General features: G+C 39.9%; 1 protein-coding gene across 1 annotated transcript in view; it reads right to left on the reverse strand.

Annotated features, from left to right (window-relative positions):
* Positions 1 to 338: 338 nt before the first annotated feature.
* The window catches only part of SRPX (sushi repeat containing protein X-linked), a 92,713-nt gene continuing 66,426 nt past the window's right edge, over positions 339 to 26,625 (reverse strand). The window contains exons 5-10 of the mRNA XM_027875562.1: positions 20,011 to 20,137; positions 13,969 to 14,090; positions 10,952 to 11,131; positions 6,492 to 6,625; positions 1,716 to 1,837; positions 339 to 930 (exon numbers count right to left, since the gene is read on the reverse strand). Of these exons, the coding sequence (XP_027731363.1) occupies positions 750 to 930; positions 1,716 to 1,837; positions 6,492 to 6,625; positions 10,952 to 11,131; positions 13,969 to 14,090; positions 20,011 to 20,137 (866 nt within the window). The 3' untranslated portion in view covers positions 339 to 749. The remainder of the gene's footprint in view (positions 931 to 1,715; positions 1,838 to 6,491; positions 6,626 to 10,951; positions 11,132 to 13,968; positions 14,091 to 20,010; positions 20,138 to 26,625) is intronic.

The raw sequence follows: 26,625 nt of genomic DNA on the forward strand, positions 1-26,625 counted from the left end.
AGAAGAAAGCAAACAACCATCCCCTACCCTCAACGAGTTCAAAATCTAAGAATGCCTGAAGGGTACCCCTAAAACTCTAAGAGGGAAATGTAGCTTCTTTGCTCTGAAAGAGTAAGACTAAGGCTGCCATTCTAACTTTCTCTCTCTCTCTCTCTCTCTCTCTCTCTCTCTCTCTCTGTCTCTCTCTTTCTCTGTCTCTCCGTCCGTCTGTCTGTCTCTCTCTCTCTCTCTCTCTCTTATAAAAGCCAGGCTGCAGTTTGGATGTTTACATGATCAGCAATAAGTCTATACATGCAAAGTGAATTTCAAAATACTCAATTCTAAATTTGCCCCCAAACATTTTATTAATAAAAGTTTTAATTAAAAAAATACAATGTAAAAGAGTTCTATTATGTACTGAATGAAATGTCCCAGATCTGTATGTTGCCATAGTCTATAAAATTCTGTACAAGGTCACTCATTTTAGTGAAGAGGGGTGGAAAGAGGATGTTATGAGGATAGAGAGGATTAGAAATTCTAGATTCTGTTATTAGTATGAAATTTTCCAGAGATACCTAAAAGCACCAAAAAAACTCATAATGTTCATTTTCAGATACAAAGAAGTTACATAATAAAATAAAATTTTAAAATTACAAAAGAAATCTGTACATCAGTGACATTTTTTTTTAAAAAAAGGCATGCTTTGGGTATTATGTAGGTAGGGAAATGGAATCCATTCAACAATCAGAAGTTTCCAGGTTTTGCCATCATCAGTTGCATGCCTGGCCCATTTCAGCTTGTATAACCATCTCTTCTTTTCTCAATGGGAAAGTGTCAATCAGGTTGAAAAGGGATATTGGTGTCACTATAGACATGTAGCGTTCTTTATCCATGCCGTGCTTATCCACCAATAATATGCTGAATGTGTTAAGAGGGATCCGCAGCAGCAACCTGAAACCAGACAAAACACAGAACTGGTCTGGAGGTCCAATTGCCGAGAACATTCCGGTGTAGTGTATATACATACATATATATGCATGTGTGTGTGTGTGTGTGTGTGTGTGTGTGTGAGGTCGGGCCTGGAGTCAGGGAGGCTCATCTTCCTGAGTTCAAATCTGGCTTCAGACACTTACTTGATGTGTGACCCTGGGCAACTCACTTAACCTTGTTTGCCTCCATTTCCTCATCTGTAACATGAGCTGGAGAAAGAAATGGCAAACCACTCCAATATCTTTGCAAGAAAACACCAAATGGGTCATGAACACTCATACATGTCTAAAAAACAACTGAAGAACAAGATACATGTATGGATTGGTTAGACAGATACATGAAGCAATTTCACCAAAAAGACTAGAAAAAGACCCTTTAGAAATGAGGATTTTTTTTTTCTGATTCCTTTCACAAACACTGTCTAATTTCTTTTGTTGTTGTTGTTGTTTGTCTTTCATTTCAAAAAGAACAAAGAACATCATGAAGGTGATAGTCCAGGATGCACTGGGTAACCATGGTTTTTCTAAATCAAAGTCTTAGGCCTGAGAAAGACCAAGACTGATTTCTCTTAAAATTGGTCAAGGAGAGATTAATCAATTTGTACTGTTCTAACACTCAGACTATCACAGGGTGAACTGAAAATAAAAGGGATTCACTGGTGTGAACAAGAAAGGGAATGAATTCTGGGCAATGGCAAAGAAAAGTGCATTTACCTGAGAAGAAAAAAAAAGGCGATTTTCTCTTACCTGAGCTGTAGGGTGAGTGCTGGGGGCATGATCCTCATTCCTATTCTTCCTATCAGGGTTGGATATGTGCCAACCAGTTCAATAACCGTGATGTGCCTTAGGTCTAGACCACACTGCGATTGCTGAAAAGGCCAACGTGAGAAAGAGGAATATTTTTAGGAAAAGAGGTTTTTAGTGTCAGGGGTTAAATGGACAAAGGAAAAGGGTGTCACTGGAAGAAAAGAACTTTGCCAAGTAGAGGCACCCAATCAATTATTACTTGTTAACTGGCCAGACCCTTAGGTGCTGGGAGTATAAAGACAAAAATCAAACAGTCCCTGCCCTCAAGGAGCTTACATCTTATCAGGAAAGAACAACATGTAGATATGGAGAAAGCACTCATCCCTAATACTTCCAGGGCATTAGGAGGGAGAGATCAGGGAAGCCTTCATAATGAATGTGGTGTTTGGGCTGAATCTTTAAAGGAAGCAAGGAACTCCAAGAGAGAAGGAAGAAGTGCATTCTGGGCATGGTAGGACAGCCAGTGCCAAGGTACAGAGTCAGGAGGAGTGTCTGTCCTGAGTAAGGAATAGCAAAAGGCCAGTTTGACTGGATCATAGAGTATCTGAAGGATAGTCATGAGAGTAACAAGACTGGAAACAGGCAGGGACCTGATTGTGAAGGGTGGTTTTAAATGACAAATACAGAAGTTTATGTTTGATCCTAGAAAGTAACCTAGACCTTATATAAACCTCTGCTTTATATAATCCCTAAATACTTTCCTATAATCCATGGTGAAAAGTACTATCCACCTCCAGAGAGAGATTGATGAACTCAGAGTACAGATCAAAGCATATACTTTTGTTTTACTTTCTTTATTTTTCTTGGGGTTTTTGTGCTTTCTTTTGCAACATGGCTAATATAGAAATACGTTTTGTATGACTTGACATGTATAATCTATATCACATTGCTTGACTTCTCAAGAGATAAAGGGAGGGTTAGGAAAGAGATTTGAGAACTCAAAATTTTTAAAAAATGAATGTTAAAAATTTACATGTAATTGAGAAATATTTAATGAAATAAAAAATATATGAAAATACTTTGCTATGAATCATAAAATCATAGATTTAGAGCAGCCAGGGACCTTCAGGTCATCTAATCCAACCCCCTTCATTTTCCATATTAGATATATCCGAGGCCCAAAGGGGTTAAGTGTGTCAAATAACACTGATAGTAACAAAGACAAAATATGAACCCATGTCTTCTGCCTCCAAAAGTAATGCTTTTTTCTCACTGGGATTCAATGAAAATTTGTCTTTTAGGGTTATTTTTAAACCTAAAAAAATGGTAGCCTTTGTGTCTACGTCTAGAATTGATGAAAACTCCATGGAGTCACCCTTCCTTAAATAAACAGAAAAAAAAAAAAACTAAGTTTGCCCTAGAGAACTCTAAATTTGACTTGCAAAGAAAGAAGGAAAAAATGTTTCCGAGTTGTTTTTTTTTAAAGTTTCAATCATATGTGTTGGTCCTGGGAAAAAGACTGAGCAACACAGGTCCAGACAGATTTTGCCAAGTGATCTGATGAGTACCTTCCCTGGCAATGGAAAAGAAAACGCACTGAAGCAGCAAAATTGGATTTTTGAAAAGGGAAATAAAAAAAATCCTTCAAATAAATACTATTTTATTTTCAGATCACAAATATTGCCACAGCCCCTCTTCTGGGCAAGAAGGTCCATGGTCTGCTTTTGAAATAGTCTCCGCTCACAGCGGGGCTGCCTGGGATTTCTGCATCAGTGGATTCCATTCAGTTAAGGCACTGAAGGACTCCAATTGGGAGCTCAGTCTGTAATAGGAGTGACACATTAAGCTGTTCACAGTAGAATTAATGCACGGTTAAGACATCTAGCAACATGAGACAGAGAAATGGTAAGCCTCACTAGGTGGGGTAATAGAGAAAGAAGAGATCAGATCCTGGGATGCTGACAGAGTTGCAAATCTCTTTGGGATACAACACTCCCAGGAGGTGGGAGGGAGGGGAGGTGTGTTGGCAGGAATGATGAAATGTGACAAAGGATGGAAGGGTACTGGGGACCAAACATCCTCTATCACACTTCTGCCTGGGGCTAGACCTGGTTAGTATGAGGCTTTACAGAGGGTCCCAGAACTAAATGGAGTGAGGGGAGGGGATCTCTGAGTAGGTATGTCATGTTCAGGAAAAATTCATGTCACAAAATTCCACCTTTGGAAAGGAGGAGGTTCTGTGGCCATCTCAACAAAAAAATCAAATGAAATCGTCATCTTCTTTCCTAGAAGACTAAATGAGGACAAAGTCACTACTTTCAAAGGCATTCTGCCTTGGATGGTTAAACAGAATAAGTCTAATCCTTCCCTGGAACAACCCTTTAGACACTTATATAGCCAGACCAGTAGAATTAAGGCATTAGGCTGAAGCTTAAGGACTGGAAAAAACTAACTCTAGCTAATGACCATTCTACTAAAATAAATAAATGAAAGAAACACTGAGTATTTTGCTACTACTGAGAACTGGTATTTAATGAATGACTATGAATGTACACATTTAAGCTAACATAACAATACTATTTTATAGAGCAAAAGCAATTAAAAATCTAAGCATAAGCTGTCTGCTACTTATTTGATTAAACACAACCAACATTTACAAAGTAACTACTCAGTCAGGGCATTGAGCTATACGTTGGGGAAATACAAAGATAATCGTGACATTGCCCTTATGGTCATGGAGCTTAAGAACATTAGAAATGGGATAATAATAGCTTGCATTTATACAGTCCTTTAAGATTTGCAAAGTGCTATACATATGTTATCTCATTTGATCCTCACAACAACCCTAGAGGTAAGTATTATTATTATCCTCATTGTAGAGGTGGGGAAACTGAGGCTGAGAGGTTAAGTACCTCACCCAGGGTTATACAGATAGTATTTGAAACAGGATTTAAACTCAGGTCTTCCTGACTCTAGTACCAAAACTCTATCCACTCTACCACCTTGTTGCCTAAGGGAAGGAAAATTAGGGATCATTTAGTCCAATACACCTATTTTTTAATGAGGAAACTGAAGACCCAAGGGTTAAAGTGACCTACCCAAGGTCATATAGCCAGTTAGTAGCAGAACCAATACTCCTGGCCCCTAGTCAGTGCTCAACCCATCACCCCATGCTGCCCCTCTCTAGGGTTATATGACACGAACACCAACATCAGGCTGGGTGTCAAAGAAAATCAAGCTATCAAGGCAACATCAGGTCAATCCTACTGGTCTCAGCCACAGGATCCCCTTCTGAGCCTCCTGCTTTTCACTTCTCCAATGAATCTGGCTCCTAGGAAAGAGCCAAAATGAATTCTAAAGGTGAGAAGCAGTTCTTCGAGATGTGTGTTTGAATTCTGAATCAAGGGTGAAGGAAAAAAATGTCATTCCAAATTATACCAACACTGAGAGGAAAGAATTATTATGTCTTTTGAAAGACTGCTAACGATTACACCTAGAGACACATTAGGATGCTCTACCAGTTGGTCTGAATCAGAACAATACACATTGCTTATAGCCCTTTGTCATATAACAAAGGCAAATTCTGGCTTCTACCTTTAGTCATATTGGCTATCCTCACCATACATCAACAGCTCCAAGTAAGTGCTACAGGTCCTTATGTTTTCAAAACATTCAGGATGTGGTATCTCCTAGAATCTAACAAAGTCAAAGTCCCCATATTTTATAGGGGTGCGTGATTCATCAAAGAAAAGGCATATATGTATTCTGCTTTGTATTCTATTTATGCCTATGTCAACACTTTCCCTAAGCTGTTAATTCCTTGTAGGCAGGGAATATATCATATTTATCTTTTTATCTATTCTAGTTGCCACTAAAATCCTGTTGTGATGCCTCATTGTGGCATGAAGTTAACATTCGAGGCTTCCCAAAGCTAAGCCAGCAGAACACAAGATATAAAAGTTTTAGGGATGGGCCAGTGATGGAATGTGTGGTTATTATCTGAAAATCAGTTCAACTAAATTCAGAAAAGTTCATCACCAGATTGGTCGCAAGATGAGCACTTTTTTCTTTGGTCACAACAACACTTGTAGTAGAAACATTTTGACCTTTGTCGGTACAAAATATACCCACTCTCGAGAAATCACAGATTTTTAAGTTCTGAAGTAGATTTTTCATCCCCTAGCACAGTTATTTGCTAGGAGGCACTTAACAAATGGAGAAATTAAAGGAAAGAAGGAGGGAGGGAGGGAAGGAAGGGGCAAGTCTGTGAACTGGCTTTATTCTTTGACACTCGTTTTACCTTAATTCACTCTAATTCAACAAATATGCATTAAATACCCAGGGAGATACTGTGCCAAGAAATGGATGAGAGAAAAAGTTTTGAGAAGACAGTCACTACTCACATGATGCTTACTGTCTAGTAGGAGAAACAACACAAGCACAGAGAATGATAATACAAAATATATTTCAAATCCCACAAGTATTTATTAGGCATCTACTATGTGCCAGACACTGGGCTAAAGGACTGAGGATAAGATGACAAGAACAAACAGTCCTGCCCTCAAGGTACTTGCATTCAATGGAGGGGGATGGGGAGAGGGTTTGTATATAACAACTGCAAAGGAGAATTTTGATTCTGAAGAACAAAATGCTCTGTAATGCTGGAGGAGAAATAGGTCATTTTTGACTTGTTTTAGGGGAAGGCGTGGAGGGGGACTTCAGGAAAAGCTTTCCCCTGTCCACCTCTCTCCTTTCCTGAAGCATCATGGTTCTTACCTGAAGCATTGAAAGTTGTGCCCTGTAGAGCAAGTTACGTGCAGTTGGGGTAGACACAATAAGGAGCCTTCTTTTCTCATAAAACTGATCCAGGAGGGCAGCGGCACTCCTGACGCCCACATTGATCTTCATAGCTGCAGTGGGAAAGGTTGGTCAGTGCCTGGGGCAGAGTACTCCATAATTCCAGGAAATCAATCAATCGATATATATTAAGATACAGATAGATAGATAGATAGATAGATAGATAGATAGATAGATAGATAGATAGATAGATAGATAGATAGATATGTCAGCACCACACTAATATTAGGGATAAAAACATGAAATTTGCCCTGTACTGTAGGAGCTTATCATGGATTGATGGCCTAAAGCCAGTATGAAAGGGTAAGTCACTGGTGGGGGGGAGGGGTTAGTTGAGGATGAAAAGAGCCGAAAATGGAGGGGAAAGTTCAGATCGACATGGAATATCATTCAGAAGGCTTCCTTTGTGTTAGAATTGAAGTGAGCCATCTATTGCACAATGAGGAAACTGAGATCCAGATTGGTTAAGTCTACTTGCCCAAGGATTCAAAGACTGTGACAGAGGCAGGATTAAAACCCATGTCCCCTGACTCCAAATCCTTTCCTGCATCAAAATGCCTCTGGATAAAAAGATACTTAGAGAATAGAGATAAACAGAATGAGAACTGACCTTTATACGTTTTAAGAATAACAAAATGCTTTCCTTGGACAAGTCACTCTCCCCTATCCTTTCATATTTCAAGTTCAGCACACTGTTGCACAGGTGGATTAAAAAAAAACTGTTTGTTATTGTTGATGATGATGATGATGCTAAATAAAAGTATTAGGATACAAACTCATCTTGTATAGGCTTACTGAATACATTCTCTGCACAACTCCAGCAGCAGACAAGATGATGGGAAGGATATGTGCCACTTTCTGTTCCTATATGACTTATTTCTTCTGCCAGGGGTCTATATTTTGAAAGATTTTTGTTCTACCTAGCTTGGAGATAATAAATATTTGGTATAATTATATTCATTTAAAATGTTAAAATGTTGTTCTGAAGTTTTTATGGGTCAATCTTATTTCTAGATTACTGGGGGTTATAGTTTGGCTAATAATAATGCTCCAGTTTCACGCATTTTAATGAAGTTCACAGGGATATTTTTATTTCTGTATTTGCATTACGGGGATCTGTCAGTCCACAAAAGAGTTTCCAATGTATAATTCTAGACACCAGGTTATATGTTAATAAGTATTCAGGAGGCACTAAATTTTTGCTGCCTGTGGAGACGTGCTGTACAATTTCTACCATTTCCTTGCCTAACTTGCAATGATCACCAAGTCTGAGCTCCTTAAAGATAATCCTCCTGAAATTTCTGATTGCGATAACTTGGTCCTGAATCACTATCATAAATGCCTCTGCTTCCACAAACAAGTCTGAATGATTCAGTCGTTTATTCAACACTTTCTTTAATCAGAATATTGTTGGTTGAAGTCATGTGGATGACTACCTGCTAACTCTTGTTCTAGGGCTGATACTATGGTGTTACTCATAATTCAGGCATGAAGTGATGTCTTACCCAGTTACTGCTCAAAATTCTAGATTTAAGGGAATAAAAGCACCTGATCACTGTTTTTATAAGCTAAGTCTATTCAATCAAAGCTCGAACCTACTAAATTAATGTAAAATGTAAAGATTTCCCCAAGTAAACTAGGGAGAAGCTTAACATCATACTTAATAGACAGAATCCATTCTTCCAAAGATATGACTATAACCAGTATTATAACAGGTTCAAATATGATAACTGGGAAAATATACATGACAGATAGCTAAATGTCTTTCACTTTTAAACAAGTGTATTAACACTTACTCTACATTTGTACAAAATAAAGGCCTCCCAGGTGACCAAAAGAGGAACATGCATCCTTTCACAAATAGCAAGTTATGGGGCAGCTAGGTGGCACAGTGGATAGAGCACCAGCCCTGGAGTCAAGAGGACCTGAGTTCAAATCCGACCTCAGAAACATAACACTCACCATCTGTGTGACTCTGGGCAAGTCACTTAACCCCAATTTCCTGACCAAAAAACAAACAAACAAAAACCCAAATAGCAAGTTATCTAGAGAACAAAAGAGCATTCAGGATGAGTGTGTGTGTGTGTGTGTGTGTGTCTGTGTGTGTATGTGTGTGTGTGAGATGTGTGTTAAACCAAGAGAGAGAAAGAGGCAGAGAGACAGACAGAAAGAAAGAAGCCAACGTAGAGACGGAGTCTGCCAGGATCCTAGCGCGGGAACCTCATCACCTCCAACCTGAACTATTGCAATAGCCTGCTGGTTGGTCCTTCCCTGCTCCAGTCCATTCTCCACTCACCTGTCAAAATCATCTTCCTAAAGCACAGGTCTAAGCATATCACAGGCCCACCCCTTTTCTTCCTTCCACCAATCAATTCCTCTATTTGGTGTCCAAAGCCCTTCATAACCTGACTTCCCCTTCATCTTTCCAGTCTTTTTACACTTTCAGCCCCTTCACTTACTCTGTAATCCAGTGACATCAGCTTCCTCGTTGTTGCTCAAACAAGGCTCTCCCAACTTCTAGCATTTCCTCTAGCTGCCCTCCACTCCTGGAATACTCTCTCTTATCACCTCTACTTCCTGGATTCTCTTGCTTTGAAGGAATAAATAAAATCCCACCTCTTACAGGAAGCCTTTCCCTACTCCTCTTAATTCTAGCGCCTTCCCTTTGCTGATTATTTCCAAATTATCTTGTATACAGCTCATGTATACATAGTTGGTCATGTTGACCTCCATTAGACTACGAGCTCCTTGAGGGCAGGGACTGTTTGTGCCTCTCTTTGTATCCCCAGCACTTAGCATAATGCCTGGCATATAGAAGGTGCTTAATATTTATTAACTGACTGACTGACTCATCAGCAATCTAACTGGAAACTGAAATGTTGTGGGTCAACTTGTATCTAACACACAGGAAGTAAATCTTCTATTGGCGATCATAAGATCATAGGATCATTGATTTAGAGCCACAAGGGACCTTAGAGGTGATAGAGTTCAACCCTTATTTCACAGAGGAAGAAACTAAGGACCAGAGAAGCAAAATGGCCTCATGGTCTTCCTATCCTAAGAATTAGGCATCAGCTCCTATTCATGACAGGATGCTGAGATATTGAAAAAAAAGGCAACTTTCTAACTCACCTTCTCTAATATCTTCCACTAACTTTCTATGTGACTTAGGACTAATTATGTCCTTTTATCTGTGCTCCATCATCAATGAAAAAGGAAGTTGAACTCAATGATTACTAAAGTCTTTGGAGCTCAAATGTTCTCTGTAAATAAAGTACAGAGAAATAAAGTGGGGTTCTTAGAGTTTCCAGTTGTCTTATGCACAAATTTATTTTATAGGACCTTACAAGGAAAGAGGAGAAAAAAGTGTCACAAATATGGAAATCAACAATGCCTAATAGTATAGGAGAGAAGGAAAGAGAAATTGGGTGTGGGGGAGGGGAGAGGCAGGAAAGGAGAGGAAGAAGGAAGGAAGGAAGGAAGGAAGGAAAGAAAGAAAGAAGCAAGCAAGGAAGGAAAAAAGGAAAGAAGAAAGGAAAGAAAAAAGCATTTATTAAGCATCTACTACGTGCCAGGCACTACGCTAAACACTTTACAAATATTATCTCATTTGATCCCTGTAATAACCCTGTGAGGTAGGTACTATTATTATCCCCATTTTACAGTTGAGGAAAATGAGGCAGACAGAGGTTAAATGACTCACTCATAGTCATATATCTAGTAAATTCCTGAGGCCAAATCTGAATTTACATCTTCCCGACTCCAGGCCCAGAACAGGAGAGGGGAGACAAGTGCTCAAAGGCTTCTTCTGTCACCTTCCATGATAATAATACCTTATCATTATTTGTGCTTCAAGGTTTACAAAGGCTTTCATCCATTATCTTATCTGAGCCATAGTATAGATACTATCAACCCAATTTTGAAGATGAGGAAACTGAAGGCATGCCCCCCTCACCAAAGTAATGATTTACCCAACATTCCTCAGTAAATATTTAGCAGAGTCAGGATCAGAAGTCTGGTCTCCTATTTTCTAACCCACGACTCTTTTACTCCACCACCCAGTAGAAAGGGGACACTGGGAACAACGAAGATGAACATTTCCCTGCTTCAAAATTTTGTGAAGTGTTAATTTCATTTTGGGGGCACAGAGAAAGTAGAAAGAAATTAGTGTTAAGAGGAAGGAACAAAACTGGAGGAAGAGCCCCACAATGATGAAGGTTGGGATAGTTTTCAGCTACTCAAATTAAGTAGAATGACATTCAAAGCCTCCAAAACAGAAAAAGTCCCATTACACTTCCCTGTATTCCATCCCTTTAATTCTGAACATAGGACGTCACCAGGCTCTCCAACATCAGTTCAGGAACAAGCTCCTCACTTACCTTTGCAAGTTGGATCTGTGCCTGACCAGGCCAAGTTGGACTGACACACTCTGGCTGGGCTACCTTGTAGCTCATAGCCTCCAATGCAGGAAAACTCACAGGTCGCTCCATAATTATTGCCATCACTGGAGCATTTGATGTAGCCATTCTCTGGAGCATGAAGTTTATTGCAACGCTGGACTGTAAAGAGAGCACATTCAGAAAACAAAGCCTTCTTCAAAACAATAGCCAGAGCCAAAAGTAGGAATTCTGGTACCTGTGGCACCAGAGGTGTGGCAACCTCCAAGAAAAGGAAAGGTAATAGTGTGAGAAAATCCAATGTCCTATGGCCAGCAAACTTTCTTCCCTCTGTAATTGCTTGAGTTGAGAGTCACAGGCTACCTCAGTGTAAACTCCTTTCCTGTGCTCCCCAATCCTTCATCTTTAACCTCTTTAACCCAATGGCTCAGGAGTTCCTCTTTCCCTTTTTTTCCATTGTAACTCCATTCTATTGTTCACAAACTTTCCATCATCTTAGACCTCCTTGCTGCCATTTTCTTTACTCATGGAAACCTGACTCCCCTTAGAAAACACGCAGCCTTGACTATCTCTCCTAGGATGGATGCACTTTCTCTCATTTCTCCCAAAACACTGGTCCAGGAAGAGGAGGAGGTGGCTTACTCCTTGCTCCTTAATACCATCTCTAGAACATCCCTCATATTGCTCTATTCTCTCATATTCTCCCAGGAATCTCTCCTCCTTTGAGGTTCACTTCATTTGTCTTAGTATTAGCTCTATCCATATCCTGGTAGCTTTTATCTACAAGTGCCCAGGTCTTTCTCCCTCTTTCCTCCTGTGTTTTCTATCTGGCTCACCGCATTTCTCTCTCTCCAAACCCCTGCCCTCATATCTGCATGCTTCATAAACATGTAAATGTACCCTTTAATGCAGGGCATTCAAGGGTAGATTTATGTCCATTAATGTGGTTTTAAGCTTTGATAGCCTTTTGGGGATTTTTTTTACTCTAGATTCTCCTGATATGCCTGACCACTTCTCCATGGCTCAATTGGCCCTGAGCTTATCCTTCTCCAAGGGCACTACAACTGAGCCTACCACTTATCCCTAAACTGTCTGGGTGCCGCCCTGTTCCTGCCCAGACTGAATGTGGTAAAAAGAAATCTTTCCATTTCCCCTGGGAAGTCTAGCATTGAATCTCTATAATGCTCTTCCCATCCCTAGATGACCTCTCCCCCATCCCTTAACTTTCAGCTACAAGAAGACTCTCTTCCATGGGTGGAGGTGAATAAAAGCCTGAGGCCCCTAAGGGAAAGCAGGCCTAGGTCTCAATGAGGCACCCCTGGGGGGGGGGGGACCCTGGCAACCTAAGGGAAAGGGAGAACCAAAAAAAGCAGAGACAGGCAACAAAGGATGATGGGGGAGGAGAGAACATGGAGAATAGAAACTGTCAGCCTCATAATTTTTTTAGGTCTAACCCTTCTAACAGGAGCTGATAATGATGACAGCAATTGACATTTACATGACAGAGGTGGGGCAAAGGCACTGAATTTAAGAATCCTGGTTTTACTTTCTACTACCTTCCCTTGGACAAGTCAGATCATTTCTTTGGGCCACAGCCTTTCTGTCAAATGAGTGGATAGGACTAGTTATCGCTGCTAACTTGCTCCAGATTCTACAGAATATAAGATTGTATGGCCAAAGCCTGCTCTATCTTATTTCATCTGCACAGCCTTATTGCAAGGTAGGTGCCACAAATCTTTTTATTTCCATTTCACAGAGTAAGGAAATCATTTCAGAGAGGTTAAGTGATTTGCACAAAGTCACACAGCTTATAAAGAATGGACTTGGATCTTGTGTATTGCAAATTGTACGATCATCCCACTGCACAATACTGCCTCACCCTGGGTATGGGGACAGAGTAAACATTCAGGGCTGTAGCTTTGGGGTCTGGTCCTTCCAGACTCTCTATACTTACTGGTTGAGCTCCCTTCATGAATGCAAGGTTGCCCATAGCATTGCCCTGGCAATAGTCTTTGATTGGCAACACTTAGTAAGGAAAGGTTAACGGATGTCCCCTCAGAAACATCCCTAGTCAATTCAGTCTCTGTGGACACAGTCAGCCTTCCTTTGCTTCCTTCACTATTTCGTGTCTACTGCTTGCTGATCGTGGCTGACTGACGCTTCTGGCTTGGCTCATCCCTTAACCTTAACTCATTTTCCTATATGAAAACAGAAGAGTCTTTTTGCTGGCCTCTCCAAAGAAATAGTAAATGCTAGCATGTGTTCCACATAATAGGGGCTCTCATTTATATAGTGCCTCATCATTTACCCAGCAGCTTCCTCACCCAGACAAATAAAGGGATTAGCCCAAAATAACATAGCTTATAAATGGCAGAGCTAAAGTTCCTGATGTTTCCAATGCAAAGTCCAGTCCTGCTTTCTACTAATACCAAACTAGCATTATATAGTTTTAAAATTTGCAAAGCATTTTACAATTATTCTCATTTGATAATCACAATAACTCTGAGAAGTAGGTGCTATTATTATCCACTCTTCTACAGGTTAGGAAACTGAGGCAAAAAGAGGATATGTGACTTATCCAAAGTTACATAGCTATTAATTTTTTTCATTATTAAATTTTATTTTTAATTTATGGAATAAAATAAGCATTTCCATAACACTGTACAATAAAAATGAAGATTGAACATGAAACTGCAATTACACAGCTATTAATTGTCTGAAGTGGGATTTGAACTCATATCTTCCTGATTCCAAGTCCAGTGTTCTAGCCACTGTGCCACTTAGCTGCCTAGATATTACTGTCTGGTACTTCTTGAAGCCCAGCATTTATGCACCAAGACCCCAGCTGCCTGACCTGCCCTAGCTCCTGGGCTTCTGCATTGAATCAAAGTGAGATAACCACAAAGACAACTCTGCCCCCTACACCAGAGAGGCTGAATAGTTCTTGGGGACAGAGACGAAAAGAGGAAGAAACAAAAAGTATCAGCTGTCATTCTTACCTCTGACTTTAACATGGAATTTACAAGTTCCCTTGTTTTCAGCTCTGTCATAGACAGTGTACTGGATCTTATGGTATCCTTCTGGGAAATCTGACCCTGGAGGCAGGCCTTTCAAAATAACACTGAAAGATAGAGGAGGAGACATCCCAATGGGATTATTTTCAAACATTTATGGGATACCTACTGTTTTCAGTTCACTATGCTTAGGGGTTGGAGAAGCTGAAGCTGCATCCTTGTTCTCTGTGGGCTTACAACCAACTTGGGAAGGGAGACTGGGTACAGAAAATCACAGCCACCAATACAGGTCAATACATACAAAATGCCAAATGAGAGAGGAACAGTCAGTAAAGAAGTGGGATAGGAGCTGAGAGATTACTTTGGATTGAAATTGTCATGGGAGTTTTCACAGAGGTGGTAGGACCTAAAAGATCAAATTGAAATAACTGAAGGAAATAACAGAAGACATCCTTCAGAAGTTCCCAACTTATTTGGCCTACCATCCCCTTTAAAAAAATTACTCAGCACCCCCCCGCCCTGGAAATCCACTTTCTCTAACCCTTTAACAGTTATTTTGAATTTGTGTTATTTCAAAAAAATGTTTTTTGAAGTGACACATCTAAAATTTAATAACTTATTGTAAATTTGTGGTGTTTTTCTTGCACTGAAATTTTGATGACTCAATATTGCATCATGTAACTGCATATTGTAAACGAGTCATTACACACACACACACACACACACACACACACACACACACACACATACACATTCCTGCCAATGCATGCTGGACTTCCTGACAATGTGCCACATGTTCTCCTGCCAGCACTTGCTTGTTAAGCCCTGTCAGTGGACTTGACCACTGATGGGTTATAACTTGCATTTTGTGTATTTGTTTGGAAAATACGTAATCGTTATGACTTTAACTCTGTTACACAACAGATGAAATATGTATAAACAATTTTTCAAGTTTTTCATATCTTCTCTTCTTTCCTTATGCTTCTACAGCCCCCTTATTTTTATTCAATGCCCCCCAATTGCACCTGAGGTTTCTACTGCCCACCCCATCATTTCAGCAGCCCCCAGGGGACGATATTGCTTGCTTTGGGAACCTATGTGACCTTGATAGTAACATCAGGAGCAAAAATACGAACATAGGATTGTGGATTTTGTATTTAGAGGATGGAAATAAATTTGGCTGGAGCAGAAGTTTTCCTATAGGAAGAGAAGGCAGAAATAACTGCGAAAAGGTAAGGTAGGGCCAGAACGCAGATGGTCTTGAATGCTGGTTTCATTTACATTGTTACAGAATCAAGTCCAGAAAAGCCTTGTAGGATAGGATTTTATTTTCAGCTTTTATAAGGAAAGTATTTTTCTCTGACTACCTGAATATATTATCAATAATTGTGTTTCATCAAGGGAAGATGGAGATAAAACAGGAAGGATGGAGAAAAGGATAATTCTGGAGCACTGGAGCATAGACTACTTTCTGGAGGGCAAACCTGGAGGTTGGGGGGACTCTGTAGAAGGGGGCTCTAGGCAGCCAGAGGTAGGCATGAGAGTATCTGGTGCTTCATGAAGCACAGGACAGAGAGAACCAGGAGTTAGGAGGGAGGCATTGAAAGAAAGTTGGAAAGGTAACAAAGACAAATGCCTCTTACATCAAAATTTTATATGAGGCTAGCCCTCTATGACAAAACCTTCTGAGCCATAATTTTCATTATCTTTCCAAACACACAGAGGAACTAACTTTCTTGGGTTTTCTGTCACTGGCACTATGTGGCAAGACACCACTGAAAGATTCAAAACAGTCTGAGAACGTTAATTCTACTTTGCATGTTACAATAGCCAGGGAGGTCTGAAAAGTTATTATAATGTTTAAATCTGCCTAACTTACAACTAAAAATGTGTGTTAAACATGCAGTGAATTTAGCTCAATGTTTCACACATGAAAATCAAAGGTGGAAAAAATATCACACTGTATAAGAATCCTTGGAAAGCATTACTGAAGAATTCCACCTATCAGCTTTGAGAGTCTTGCTTCAGAACATTCTAAGTGGCTATCAAAGGTGCCCAAGTACCTCTCTAAGTCTAAATCTAAGTAAAAAGAGTTAAAAACAATTCCCTCCCCTGTGCATAGGAAGCTCTGCAGCCAAGGGGATGGAATGTGTGCTTGAAGGATAACTTGGCCCTGACCCCCAATATGCTCTGTGTCCTGTATCTCTAGGTTCAAGCTTTTCATGGGACCCTGTTTTTTACCCAGAGCTATGACGAGGTTGATAAGATAGAGCTTCAAAGCTGGAAAAGCAGGAAAGGCTTTAAGGAAACGTTGTTAGATAACCTCTGTAAGATAACTGTAAGATAACCTTTGGTTAGAACTAAAAATTTGGCACAATCTACCCTGAAGCACATTCCCCATTAGCCAACACACACACTCATCACTCTTCTCCAGGATAAACTCATCACTGCAAGGACTTTCCTTTCTTCCTTCCTTCATTCCTTTGTTCCTTCGTTCCTTCCTTCATTCCTTCCCTCCTTCCTTTCTTCCTTCCTTCCTTCCCTCCTTCCCTCCTTTTTTCCCTCTTTCCTTGCTCCTTACTCTCTCTCTCTCTCTCTCTCTCTCTCTCTCTCTCTCTCTCTCTTTCTCTCTTTTCTTTCCTATGCCTCCTAAGCAGGTACCTTCCTCTCCAACTCACTCTTAGGTGCTGTCTTCCCCATTAGAATATAAGCTCCTTGAAGGCAGGGAGCATCTCTGTTTGTATTTGCATTCCCTGTGCTTTGCATTGCACTGGGCACATAGTGCTTATTGACTGATAGCCTACACAGCTGAGTTAACCAGTTGAGCAAAGGGTAGTTTGTTTTGTTGGCTTTTATTTATTTATTTTCATTTTCCATGAACAGTTGATTCCCCTGCTCCCCACAGACATGAGACACATGAGAATATGAACTAAGAGGGAGGCAGCTAGGTGGCACAGTGGATTAAGTGCTGGGCTTGGAATCAGGATGTTCTAAGTTCAAATCTGTACTCAGCCACTTACTAGCTGAGTGCCTCTGGGCAAGTTACTTAACATCTCCTAGACTCTGTTTCCTTATCTGTAAAATGGGGATAATAATGCCACCTCCCTCCCCCTCAGAGTTGTTATAACAATCAAGTGAGATAATAACTATGAAGTGCTTTGCAAACCTTAAAGCACTATAAATGCTAGGTGTTATTACATTTGCAAAGAGCTTTTCAAAAACTGCTACATAAATATTAGCTATTATAAACTGTTGATGAGTCTCCCTAAACTAACCTAGGCTGGTCTCTGCATAACATTCAGTCTGTTGCTAGGCCAAGAGGGTATAATTAAAAAAACCTCTGGGAGGAGCAATACCTTAATTGTCAATAGTTCCCAATATCACAACTAATTTGAATACAGATCTGTAGAAATGGTACTCCAGATTAGCAGCCATGTAGATAATCAGAAGTCCCGTTGAAAAGGGCAGCTAGTTGGCACAGTGGATAGAGCTCTGGGGCCTGGAGTCAGGAAGATTCTGAGATCAAATCCAGCCTCAGACATGTACTAGCTGTGTGATCCAGGGCAAGTCACTTAACCCCGTTTGCCTCAGTTTTCTTATCTGTAAAATGAGCTGGAGAAGGAAATGACAAACCACACCAGTATCTCTGACAAGAAAACCCCAAACGGGGTCACAAAGTGTCAGATGTGACTGAAATGACTGAACAACAGCAAGGATCTCAAAGTCCAATCTCCCTTTATCTCCCCATTTAGCTGAAGGCGGTAACGCTCTAGTTCCTCTTATTTCCACCTTGCTTACAGCATCTTTTCTGAGTTCTGTGTTATAGAATATAGAAATTGCAAAAGCTATTGCAGTAGAAGAGGAGGAGGTCATTAAAATGCCCTTTAAAAATGTCACTGTTATAACCAGGGCATCCAGATCACCAATGAAAATGCCAAGGCAGATGCAGCTGCTGAGCCTTTAAGAAAATACAACCCTCTAGTGACCCAGCCAAGTCTGGCTCAGTGTTAAATGCCGTTCTTACAGGACTTCATTTCATTTTTCAGGTGCGACCCATTCTTAAACCCACTGGCTTCGTTTCCTTCCTTTAAGAATTTGAGGTAGGCAGGTGGCCAGTGGTGAAGAAATAAGAAACTAAAGGACGAAAGGCAAAACTTTGTCTTCTTTGAAGATCACCAGGGAGGCAAGAGAAAAATTGTGAAGTCAGGGACTATGGGTCAATCCATTACAACTGATGCGACTGAGACAGCCCCAGGCTCCTGGATGCATTTGTGCTAAAGTGTAACTAATGTGGAGATAGAGCATTGGCCCCCCTCCCCAGTCACTGACTAGCTATGGCACAGTTAGAGTTAAGTTTCCTGGGTCCCTTACCTTCATTCTTCTTTCCCTATTAGGAAACACAAAAAATACCCTGATTTCAAAGGTCTGAAGTCTAAACCATTGTCTTGGTGTCAAATACCAAGTTGTCAGAGGCATAGAAACTATAATACTGCTGCCTGAACCAGATTAAAATGCAGTTGGGAAATATTTAACAAAATAAATAAAAACACAGTAAGACATAGACACTATTAATATACAGCTTTCTAAGTCAATATGCAGCCCACAGGGATCCTTGTTGTTGTCTTTCAGCTGTCTGACTCTTCATGACCTCAGTTGGGGTTTTCTTGGCAACAATACCAGAGTAGTTTGCCATTTCCTTCTTCAGGTCATCTTGCAGATGAGGAAACTGAAGCAAAACGGGTGTCTGAGGCCAGATTTGAACTCAGGAAGAGGAGTCTTCTTGACTCTAGGCTCAGTGCTCTATCCACTGGGCCACAAGCTGTCCCACAGGGAACTTTATGTATGGTTAAATGGCCCCATTTCTATTTGTGTTTGACACCACTGATGTAGACTACCTCATCACTTTTCAATCTCTTATTACTGCCATATTGACTCTGTCCAAAACTCTATTTAAGTTTGAGCCCTGAGCAGCTTGAGGCCTTGGAATGGAATGCTCAGTTTGATGCAAGTCTGAACTGCTAGCCTGCCTTTGGAGCTGGGGAGAGTGAAGAGAGAAGCGAACCCCTTTGTTGTTCCCATTGGCATCTACCCTCCTCCCATAGCTACTACTCCTGTGTGGCAGTATTGCTTTTTAGGAATAGTTCCCTTCCTTTTCCCATTAAACTAGGGGTCATCAAACTCCAGGTTAAGAGCCAAATCTAGCCAGTTGACTGGTTTTGTTCAGCCTACAAGCTGGAGTGCACAATATAAGTTGATTTTCTATCTTAATACATAAACCCAAAGGTATGCCTGATTCTCTCATCCAACCACAAAACGTTCCTGGTGTAGTGTCATCTGTCTTGATTCTATGATCATTCTTCCAAAATTGACTAAGGACTTATTCATACTTGGTTTATACCTTTTGATTGCTTGACTGATTCAATCCAGTTAGCTGGACTTTCTTCAATTACATTAATTGGGATAATACATGATTACATTATTATAAACCTTGCATTATTTATTATCTTCGCTTTACAGATAGAGATAGACTTCTGCAGAGTTACATAACTAGTAAGTGTCTGAGGCAAGACTAGAACTCAAGTCTTCCTGATTCCATATGTAGTGTTCCATCCACCATATGACAATGTAAGTCACTTGGCATCATTCTGCGTCACAACTATGGTCTAAAGGGGACAACATAATACAGTACGAGCCTAGAACCTGTCTCTGACACTTACAGGTTATGTGGCCATGATCTACTTCACAAGGCTGTCCAATTCCTTCAATTCCTTCATGGGCTAGTACAGCAGTGGTGGGATCTTCTTACTCTCTCAAATGGAATCATCTAAGTAAAATGCATTGTATACTTTAAAGGGCCCTATAAACATTAGTGATAATTTTGCTGTTATTGACAAGTACAAACCTATCACCAATCACAAATAGAACACTTCAAACTGGGCACCTGCCCTACTGAAGAGGACTCAGCAGCAATACCACTGGATACATGGAATAACGTGATTATTAAAACTAAAATGACCATTCACTTACTCAGTCAGAATGCCGTCGGCAGTGTCCCTTCCCTCCGGAGTCTCCCAGAATACCCGGACAGTCAGTTTATTGGGCTCTGCTATCCGCTCCTTCATGCTAGGGCACTGAATTCTAGGAGGCTCCACATCTGCTCAAGCAATCAAAAAATTCTCCTGTCATCATTAAGGGATAAGGTTTTCAACATTCATGGCCAGAGGGGTGGGAAAAAAATGACCCAGATAGCCCTGCCCACTCAGCAACTGTCAACACTATTGCTTTTAATCTTGAGTGTCTTTAAACTCTTCCCTCATTCCTGCCACTGGGCTAGCTTTTCCTTCTCAATTCAGTTTTCTTTTTCTTTCCTGCCTTTAGGTTTTTTTTAATTTATTTTTAACATTAGTTTTTTAAAATTTTGAGGTCCAATTTCTCTCCTTCCTTCACATCCCTCCCCCACCTCTTGAGAAGGCAAGCAATATATCAATTACAGATGTAAAGTTGTGCAAAATATATTTCCATATTAGCAATGTTGCAAAAAAAAGCAAGAAAAATAATGAAAATGCTCCGATTTGCACTCAGAGTTCTTCAGTTTTCTCTCTAGGGGTGGACGGTATTTTTCATTACGAATCCTTTTGAATTGTCTAGTATCATTGTCTTGATCAAAGTAGCTAAGTCTTTGACAGTTCAACATCATTACAATATTGCTGTTACTGTGTACAATGTTTTTCTGTTTCTGCTCACTTCATTTTACATTAGTTCATGTGTGTCTTCCCAGGTTTTTCCAAAACCATCCTGCTTGTCATTTCTTATAGCACAATAATATTCCATCACTATCACGTACCCACAACTTGTTAAACCATTCCCATTGATGGGCATCCCCTCAATTTCCATGTCTTTGCCACCACAAAAAGAGATGCTATAAATATTTTTGTATAAATAGGTTCTTTTCCCTTTTTTCTGATTTCTTTGAGATACAGACCTAATAGTGATGTTGGTAGGTCAAAGGGTATCAAAATTGCTTTCCAGAATGGTTGGACCAGTTCACAATTCTAACAAGTCATTAGAGAACTTATTTAACTACATCCCCTCCAGCATTTACCATTTTCCTTTTCTGTCATGTTAGCCAATCTGATAGATGTAAGGTGGAACCTCAGAGTTATTTTAATTTGCATTTTTCTAATCAGTAGTGATTTAGAGCATTTTTTCCATGTGACTATTGATAGTTTTGATTTCTTCTTCTGAAAACAGTCTTTTCATATTCTTTGGCCATTTATCAATTGGAAAATGGTTCTTATTTTTATAAATCTGTCTCAGTTCCTTATATACTTGAGAAATATTTATTTTGTATATTAATAATTATAAAATTAATAATATGTAATGTACATTTTACACACACACACACACACACGCATACATTTGGAGTCATGTGGACTCCAGGCCAGCCCTCGCTCCAGTGTCACAGGCCTCTCCTTCCAACCTCCCAAGTTGTCTTGGGCTGGAGAAATATTTCACCCTGGCCTTTTGTTGACTCTGCTGCTACAGGAGTTATTTAAAGTTGTTTGCAGAGCTTGACTGTGGTGCTTCTTCTACTCTACCATCTTGGCTCTGCCCCCCTCAATCCAGTTTTGACTAGTGTAACTTAAATAGACAGGGCTGAGTCACCAGAGAACAACTGGGCATTTGCTAGCTGGCAACCTCTGCTTTAGACGGCAGCGTGCCTTTTGGGGACTAAGAAGGAGGAGAGGAGAGCAGAAAGACTACAGTATATCACTGTCTGCCACTCTCCTGAAAATTAACCTGGAAGCCAGATACCATGGAAATTATCCAACCTGAATTGTAAAAGTCATTCAACTTCAGTGAATAATTTATACTACTAACTCATAAAATCATATGGGCTAGTAGGGATTTTTTGAGATTTTCTGCTTCAGAAGATTTTAACCTGGGGACTATGAATTTTAAAAAGAGATAGAGACAGAGACAGACAGATAAATTGATGAAGAGATGTTGGATAGATAAATAACTATATTTCAATATAATTGGTTTCCTTTGTAATTCTATGGATTTTATTTATGCATTTAAAACTTCATTTTGAGAAGGGAGGAACAAGCTTGTTATTAAGCTTGTTATTGTTATTAATGTATTAAGCTCTTACTATGTGCCAAATGCTTTACAAATATTATCTCACTTAATCCTAACAACAACCTGGGGAGACAGGTGCTACTATTATCTCCTTTTTACAGTACAGGAAAGGGAGGGAGGAAAGAAGGAAGGAAGAAGGAAGGAAAGAAGGAAGGAAGGAAGAAGGAAAGGAAAGAGGAAAAGGAAGAAAAGAAGAAAGAAGAGAGGGAAGGAAGGAAGAAGGAAGGAAGGAAAGAAACCAAAACACCAAATACCAAAACAAGGTTATCTCCAAGCATCCTGCTTTCTTTCTCAGCTGAAACATCTGATTTTCCCTTTTATTTTATCTTCCAGCAATCCAAACTAATTATTAAACACTAGTGGTGACCATTAGTTATGTAAATTACCACAAATTTCCATCAATGGAGAGAAACGTTGTTACTATAGAAACAGACATTCTTCAAGCTTGAGTCAGTGATGCCACTGGGCCAGATAATTTGAACACATTGAAACACTAAGTCAAAATCTTAGATTCTAATACCCCCTTGGATGCCAACACAGATGGCACATTTGTTGCATTAGAAATGGACTCCAAGCTGAGAGAGCTAACGGGTATGTTAAAGGATGTAGTCCAATAAGGTCTGAGCAGACTAGAACTATGGGTAAAATCAAATAATAACATTTAACAATTTAGTAAGATTAAAGCAAAGTCTTACATTTAAGTTCAAAAATTAGGTTCAAAAAAGCAAGTATGAGCAGGAAACTGTGGTTAGGTAACATTTCATGTGAAAAAGATTCAGAAGTTTTCATGGACCACATATTCAATTTAAGTCCATTGTATTACAGCACAGACATAAAAACTAATGGAATCTCAGCCTCCATTCTGAGAGGCAGAGCGCCCAGGACTACCCATGTCTCTGCCATAGCCAGATCCCATCCTGACTGCCATGTTCAGATCTCGATGGCACATTCTAGGATAGATATTAATGGACTGGAAAACTTCAAAAATAGAGTCAACAGGATGGTAAACAGACCTTGAAGCCACATCACATGAAGAGCCATTGAAGGAACCTGAGATAAAAAATAGTGGGGACATGACAGTTTTCTTTGAAGATTTGAAAAACTGCCAAGTCAAACAGAAGAGATGAGCAGGAAGGGAACAAGCATTTATAAAGGGCCTACTATGTGTCAGGCATTGTGATAAGTACTTTACAAATATTATCTCACTCAATAAGTGTGATGACACTATTTTTTGCTTGGCTGCAGAGGGGAGAAGTAAGAGCAATGGATGAAAAATTCAGAGGCAAATTTAGACTTGATTTAAGGAAAACCTGAGTTTAAATCTTGGTCAGATACTAGCTGTGTAATCTTAGCCTAGTCATTTAACCTCTGTTTCCTCATCAATAAAATTACAACAATCAAGACTAACCTTCCTCCTTCCTAGGGCTGTTATGAAGAAATCACTTTGCAAACCTTAACGCACTATATAAATGCGAGTTTGTTGTTGTTGTTGTTGTTGTTTTTCACCACCCAAGTCCAAAATGAAGCAGGATGCCATTTTCCCAGTGCCCCTAAGGTTCTTTGTCCTGTGAGCAACTCTTCTCTTAGCTCAACCAAGGTGATTGTTCTGCTGCTACCTTTATCCTTTCTCTCATCTCTTCCTTCTTCCATGTCATCTTCTTCTAGATTTCCCAAGGCAATCATGCTCCCTCCCCTGCCTCCTTCAAATTCCTTCTCTTTCACTTCTCCCATGAAGTCTCTCATGGATAGTCCCCAGATGTTACCGCCACGACCCTCAATTTTACATAGTGTAGACTTAATGATGGTGGGGCTAATTTCAAGGATAAGAGGCAATCTTATGACAGAGAGTGAGCAGGAAGGCTGCCCATGCAGACCACAAGGCAGGGGGAGGAGAACTGAACTGAGATGAAAGAGTTACTTGGGTGTTATTGGCTTTCCTAAGCACTTGGAACCTTCAGAAAGGTTCTGGCAGCTGCATTTGCTGTAGACTCTATTGCCCAAGGTTGCAAGGCTTTCCAAAAATGATGAAAGACATACATAAGAAAACCCATGGGAACTCCAAGAATAAAAGCCAGCATCCTCGACTATGTAGATATACAACTAGAACCTTAACCTTAGCCTTAAATTCACATTGTGGAAAGTCTTTAAAACTTGAGGTCTACATGATCCACTGACAATTAATGTGAAGTAAAAAGTGGGGCAGTATCAATGACAAGTTTTTCCCCTCCAGTGTGAATTAGGAAGGCAGAGGCTACATAATTGTGGACCGACAGATCTGGAAAGGACATCTAGTTTATATGTCCAGAAAGTTACCAAACTGTGCACACCCTTGACTATTATGAGACCAAGACTCCAAAGAAATCAAAGAAAAAAGAAAAAGTGTTATGTATAAAATATTGTACATATCTGTACAGAAATATTTATAGCAGTTCTCTTCATGGTAGACAAAAGTAGAAATTAAGGGGGTCTCCTATTGGGAAATAGCTAAACAAATTGTAGTGTATGAAAGTAATGGAGCATGACTGTGCCACAAGAAATGATGAAATGGACAATTTCAGAGTACACTGGGAAGACCTCTATGAACTGATGCTGACCAAAGTGAGCAGAACTAGGAGGACAATGTAGAGAATGATAACATTATAGAGGAAAACGATTCTGAAAGACTTTAAAAGCTCTGATCAGTGCAATGATAAACAAGAAGTCCAAAAGAAGGAAGATGAAACATGCCAACAATTCCTTAACAGAGATGAGACATACATTTTTGGACATGACTAACGTGGGAATTTGTCTTGCTGGACTATGTAGATGCGTACTGAGAGATTTGGAAATTTTTTTTTTTGCTCAATGAGGGTGGGAGAGTGGGAGAAACAGATTAACAACAACAACAAAAATATTTGCTACCTGAAGAATTTTTAAAAAATTTTAAGAAATCATCTAGTTCAACCACTTCATTTTACATATGAGGAAACTGAGGCCCAGAAAAGCAAAATCATTTGACTAAGGTTACACAACTAGTTAGTGAGAGAACCAAGTTGGAAACCAAAGCGGGAAAGTGGCATGGTAGCTAGTGTGTTGGTAGTGAGTAAGCTGGACTTGTAATTAGGGATACATCAGTTTAAATTCTGCCTCAGACATTTACTAGTTGTATAACCCTACATAAGTCACTTAACTTCTCTCAGCCTTAGTTTCCCCATCTGTAAATAAGGGTTGGCCTTGAAGGCCTTTCCATTTCTAGATCTACAAACCTGACTCCTTGCCCCCTCCCCTGTTAAACCACCCTGCTTTTCAGCTGTCTTATTTTTGCATTCCGACGTGCATTTGCCAAACATGACACAATCAGGACCTCGAGGTTTTTAGAAAACAATCTGCCAGACTCAGACTTTAACTTTCAGTTCCAATGGTTTTTTGCCTCTCAAAATGAATTTCTTGCAAATAGCACTGTTGACCCCAGGCAAACTTTTGAAGGAATCATCATTTAACTCAACACTAGCAAGCCAACTGAAATGCTGAAAGATTCTCAATTTCTCATTATACACCATCTCCTATAGGAAGCTGTGCCTGACCTCCTAGTTGGCTTGTACTTATTTATCTGCATAAATGTTGTATCCTCTGCCTCCTTGGGGATTGTAAGCTTCTTAAGGGCAGGCTGTGGAAGATTTTCTCTTTTCCTCTCTCAGAGGTGTACCTCATAGGTGCTTAATAAATGTCTGTTGAATTAAATTAATTCTAGAGCTATATTGAGGCCACAGAAGTAGTATTTATTCTGGTCTTTAAGAAAGGTGCAGCAGGCACAAAGCTGTCCCTAAAACCAAGCCAATTGGTATCTTGTGCATTCCCAAGAACAATTAAATGTTCACTCGGGACTAGTTTTGTTTTTTTAAAGGCACACAGTTTTATTGCCTAAGGCTTTGAAATTTCCTTCAATTTTTTAAAATCTTTTTTTTGGCTTGAAACAAAATTGCTGGGCTATAAATCCAAAGCAGGGTTTCCAACCCAGGGCTTTTTTCAGTCTTTGCTGCCTGGTATTGTTCTGTAAGCACACTTTGTTTAAAAGGATTAAGAACAGGGGAGCGAGAGGTGGGGTGACCCTGTGAAACAATTCTTGCTGAAGCCTAAGTCTACTTTTAATGGCAGTGAAGACTATAGCTGTTTATCTGTTTTGATTTCTGAAATAACAGGGCATTTGTGCAGGTTGCCAAAAGTGTTCCTAAGTCTGTGTGTGGTTTGTATGAGGGATTTCATTTTAATTCATGGCATTTTCAAATTATCCAGACCACAGGGCTGACCACCTCAGAGTACAAAGCCGATCTTTTCTTTTCTCTCCTCTTTGGACCTCAGAATGTGGTCCAAAATGTGGCAAGATGCATTGTCCACGCTTTATTTGTAGAAACCTTGGAACCATACACACAGCCATGATGTGTCAGCTCCCAAAATAGGTCCAGAGGCCCACAAAAAGAAAACAAACTTATTAGCCTAATTCCATATATTAAATTACAAAGA

This window comes from Vombatus ursinus, unplaced genomic scaffold, assembly GCF_900497805.2.
Source record: "Vombatus ursinus unplaced genomic scaffold, bare-nosed wombat genome assembly UNPS02014809.1, whole genome shotgun sequence".
Taxonomy (NCBI): domain Eukaryota; kingdom Metazoa; phylum Chordata; class Mammalia; order Diprotodontia; family Vombatidae; genus Vombatus; species Vombatus ursinus.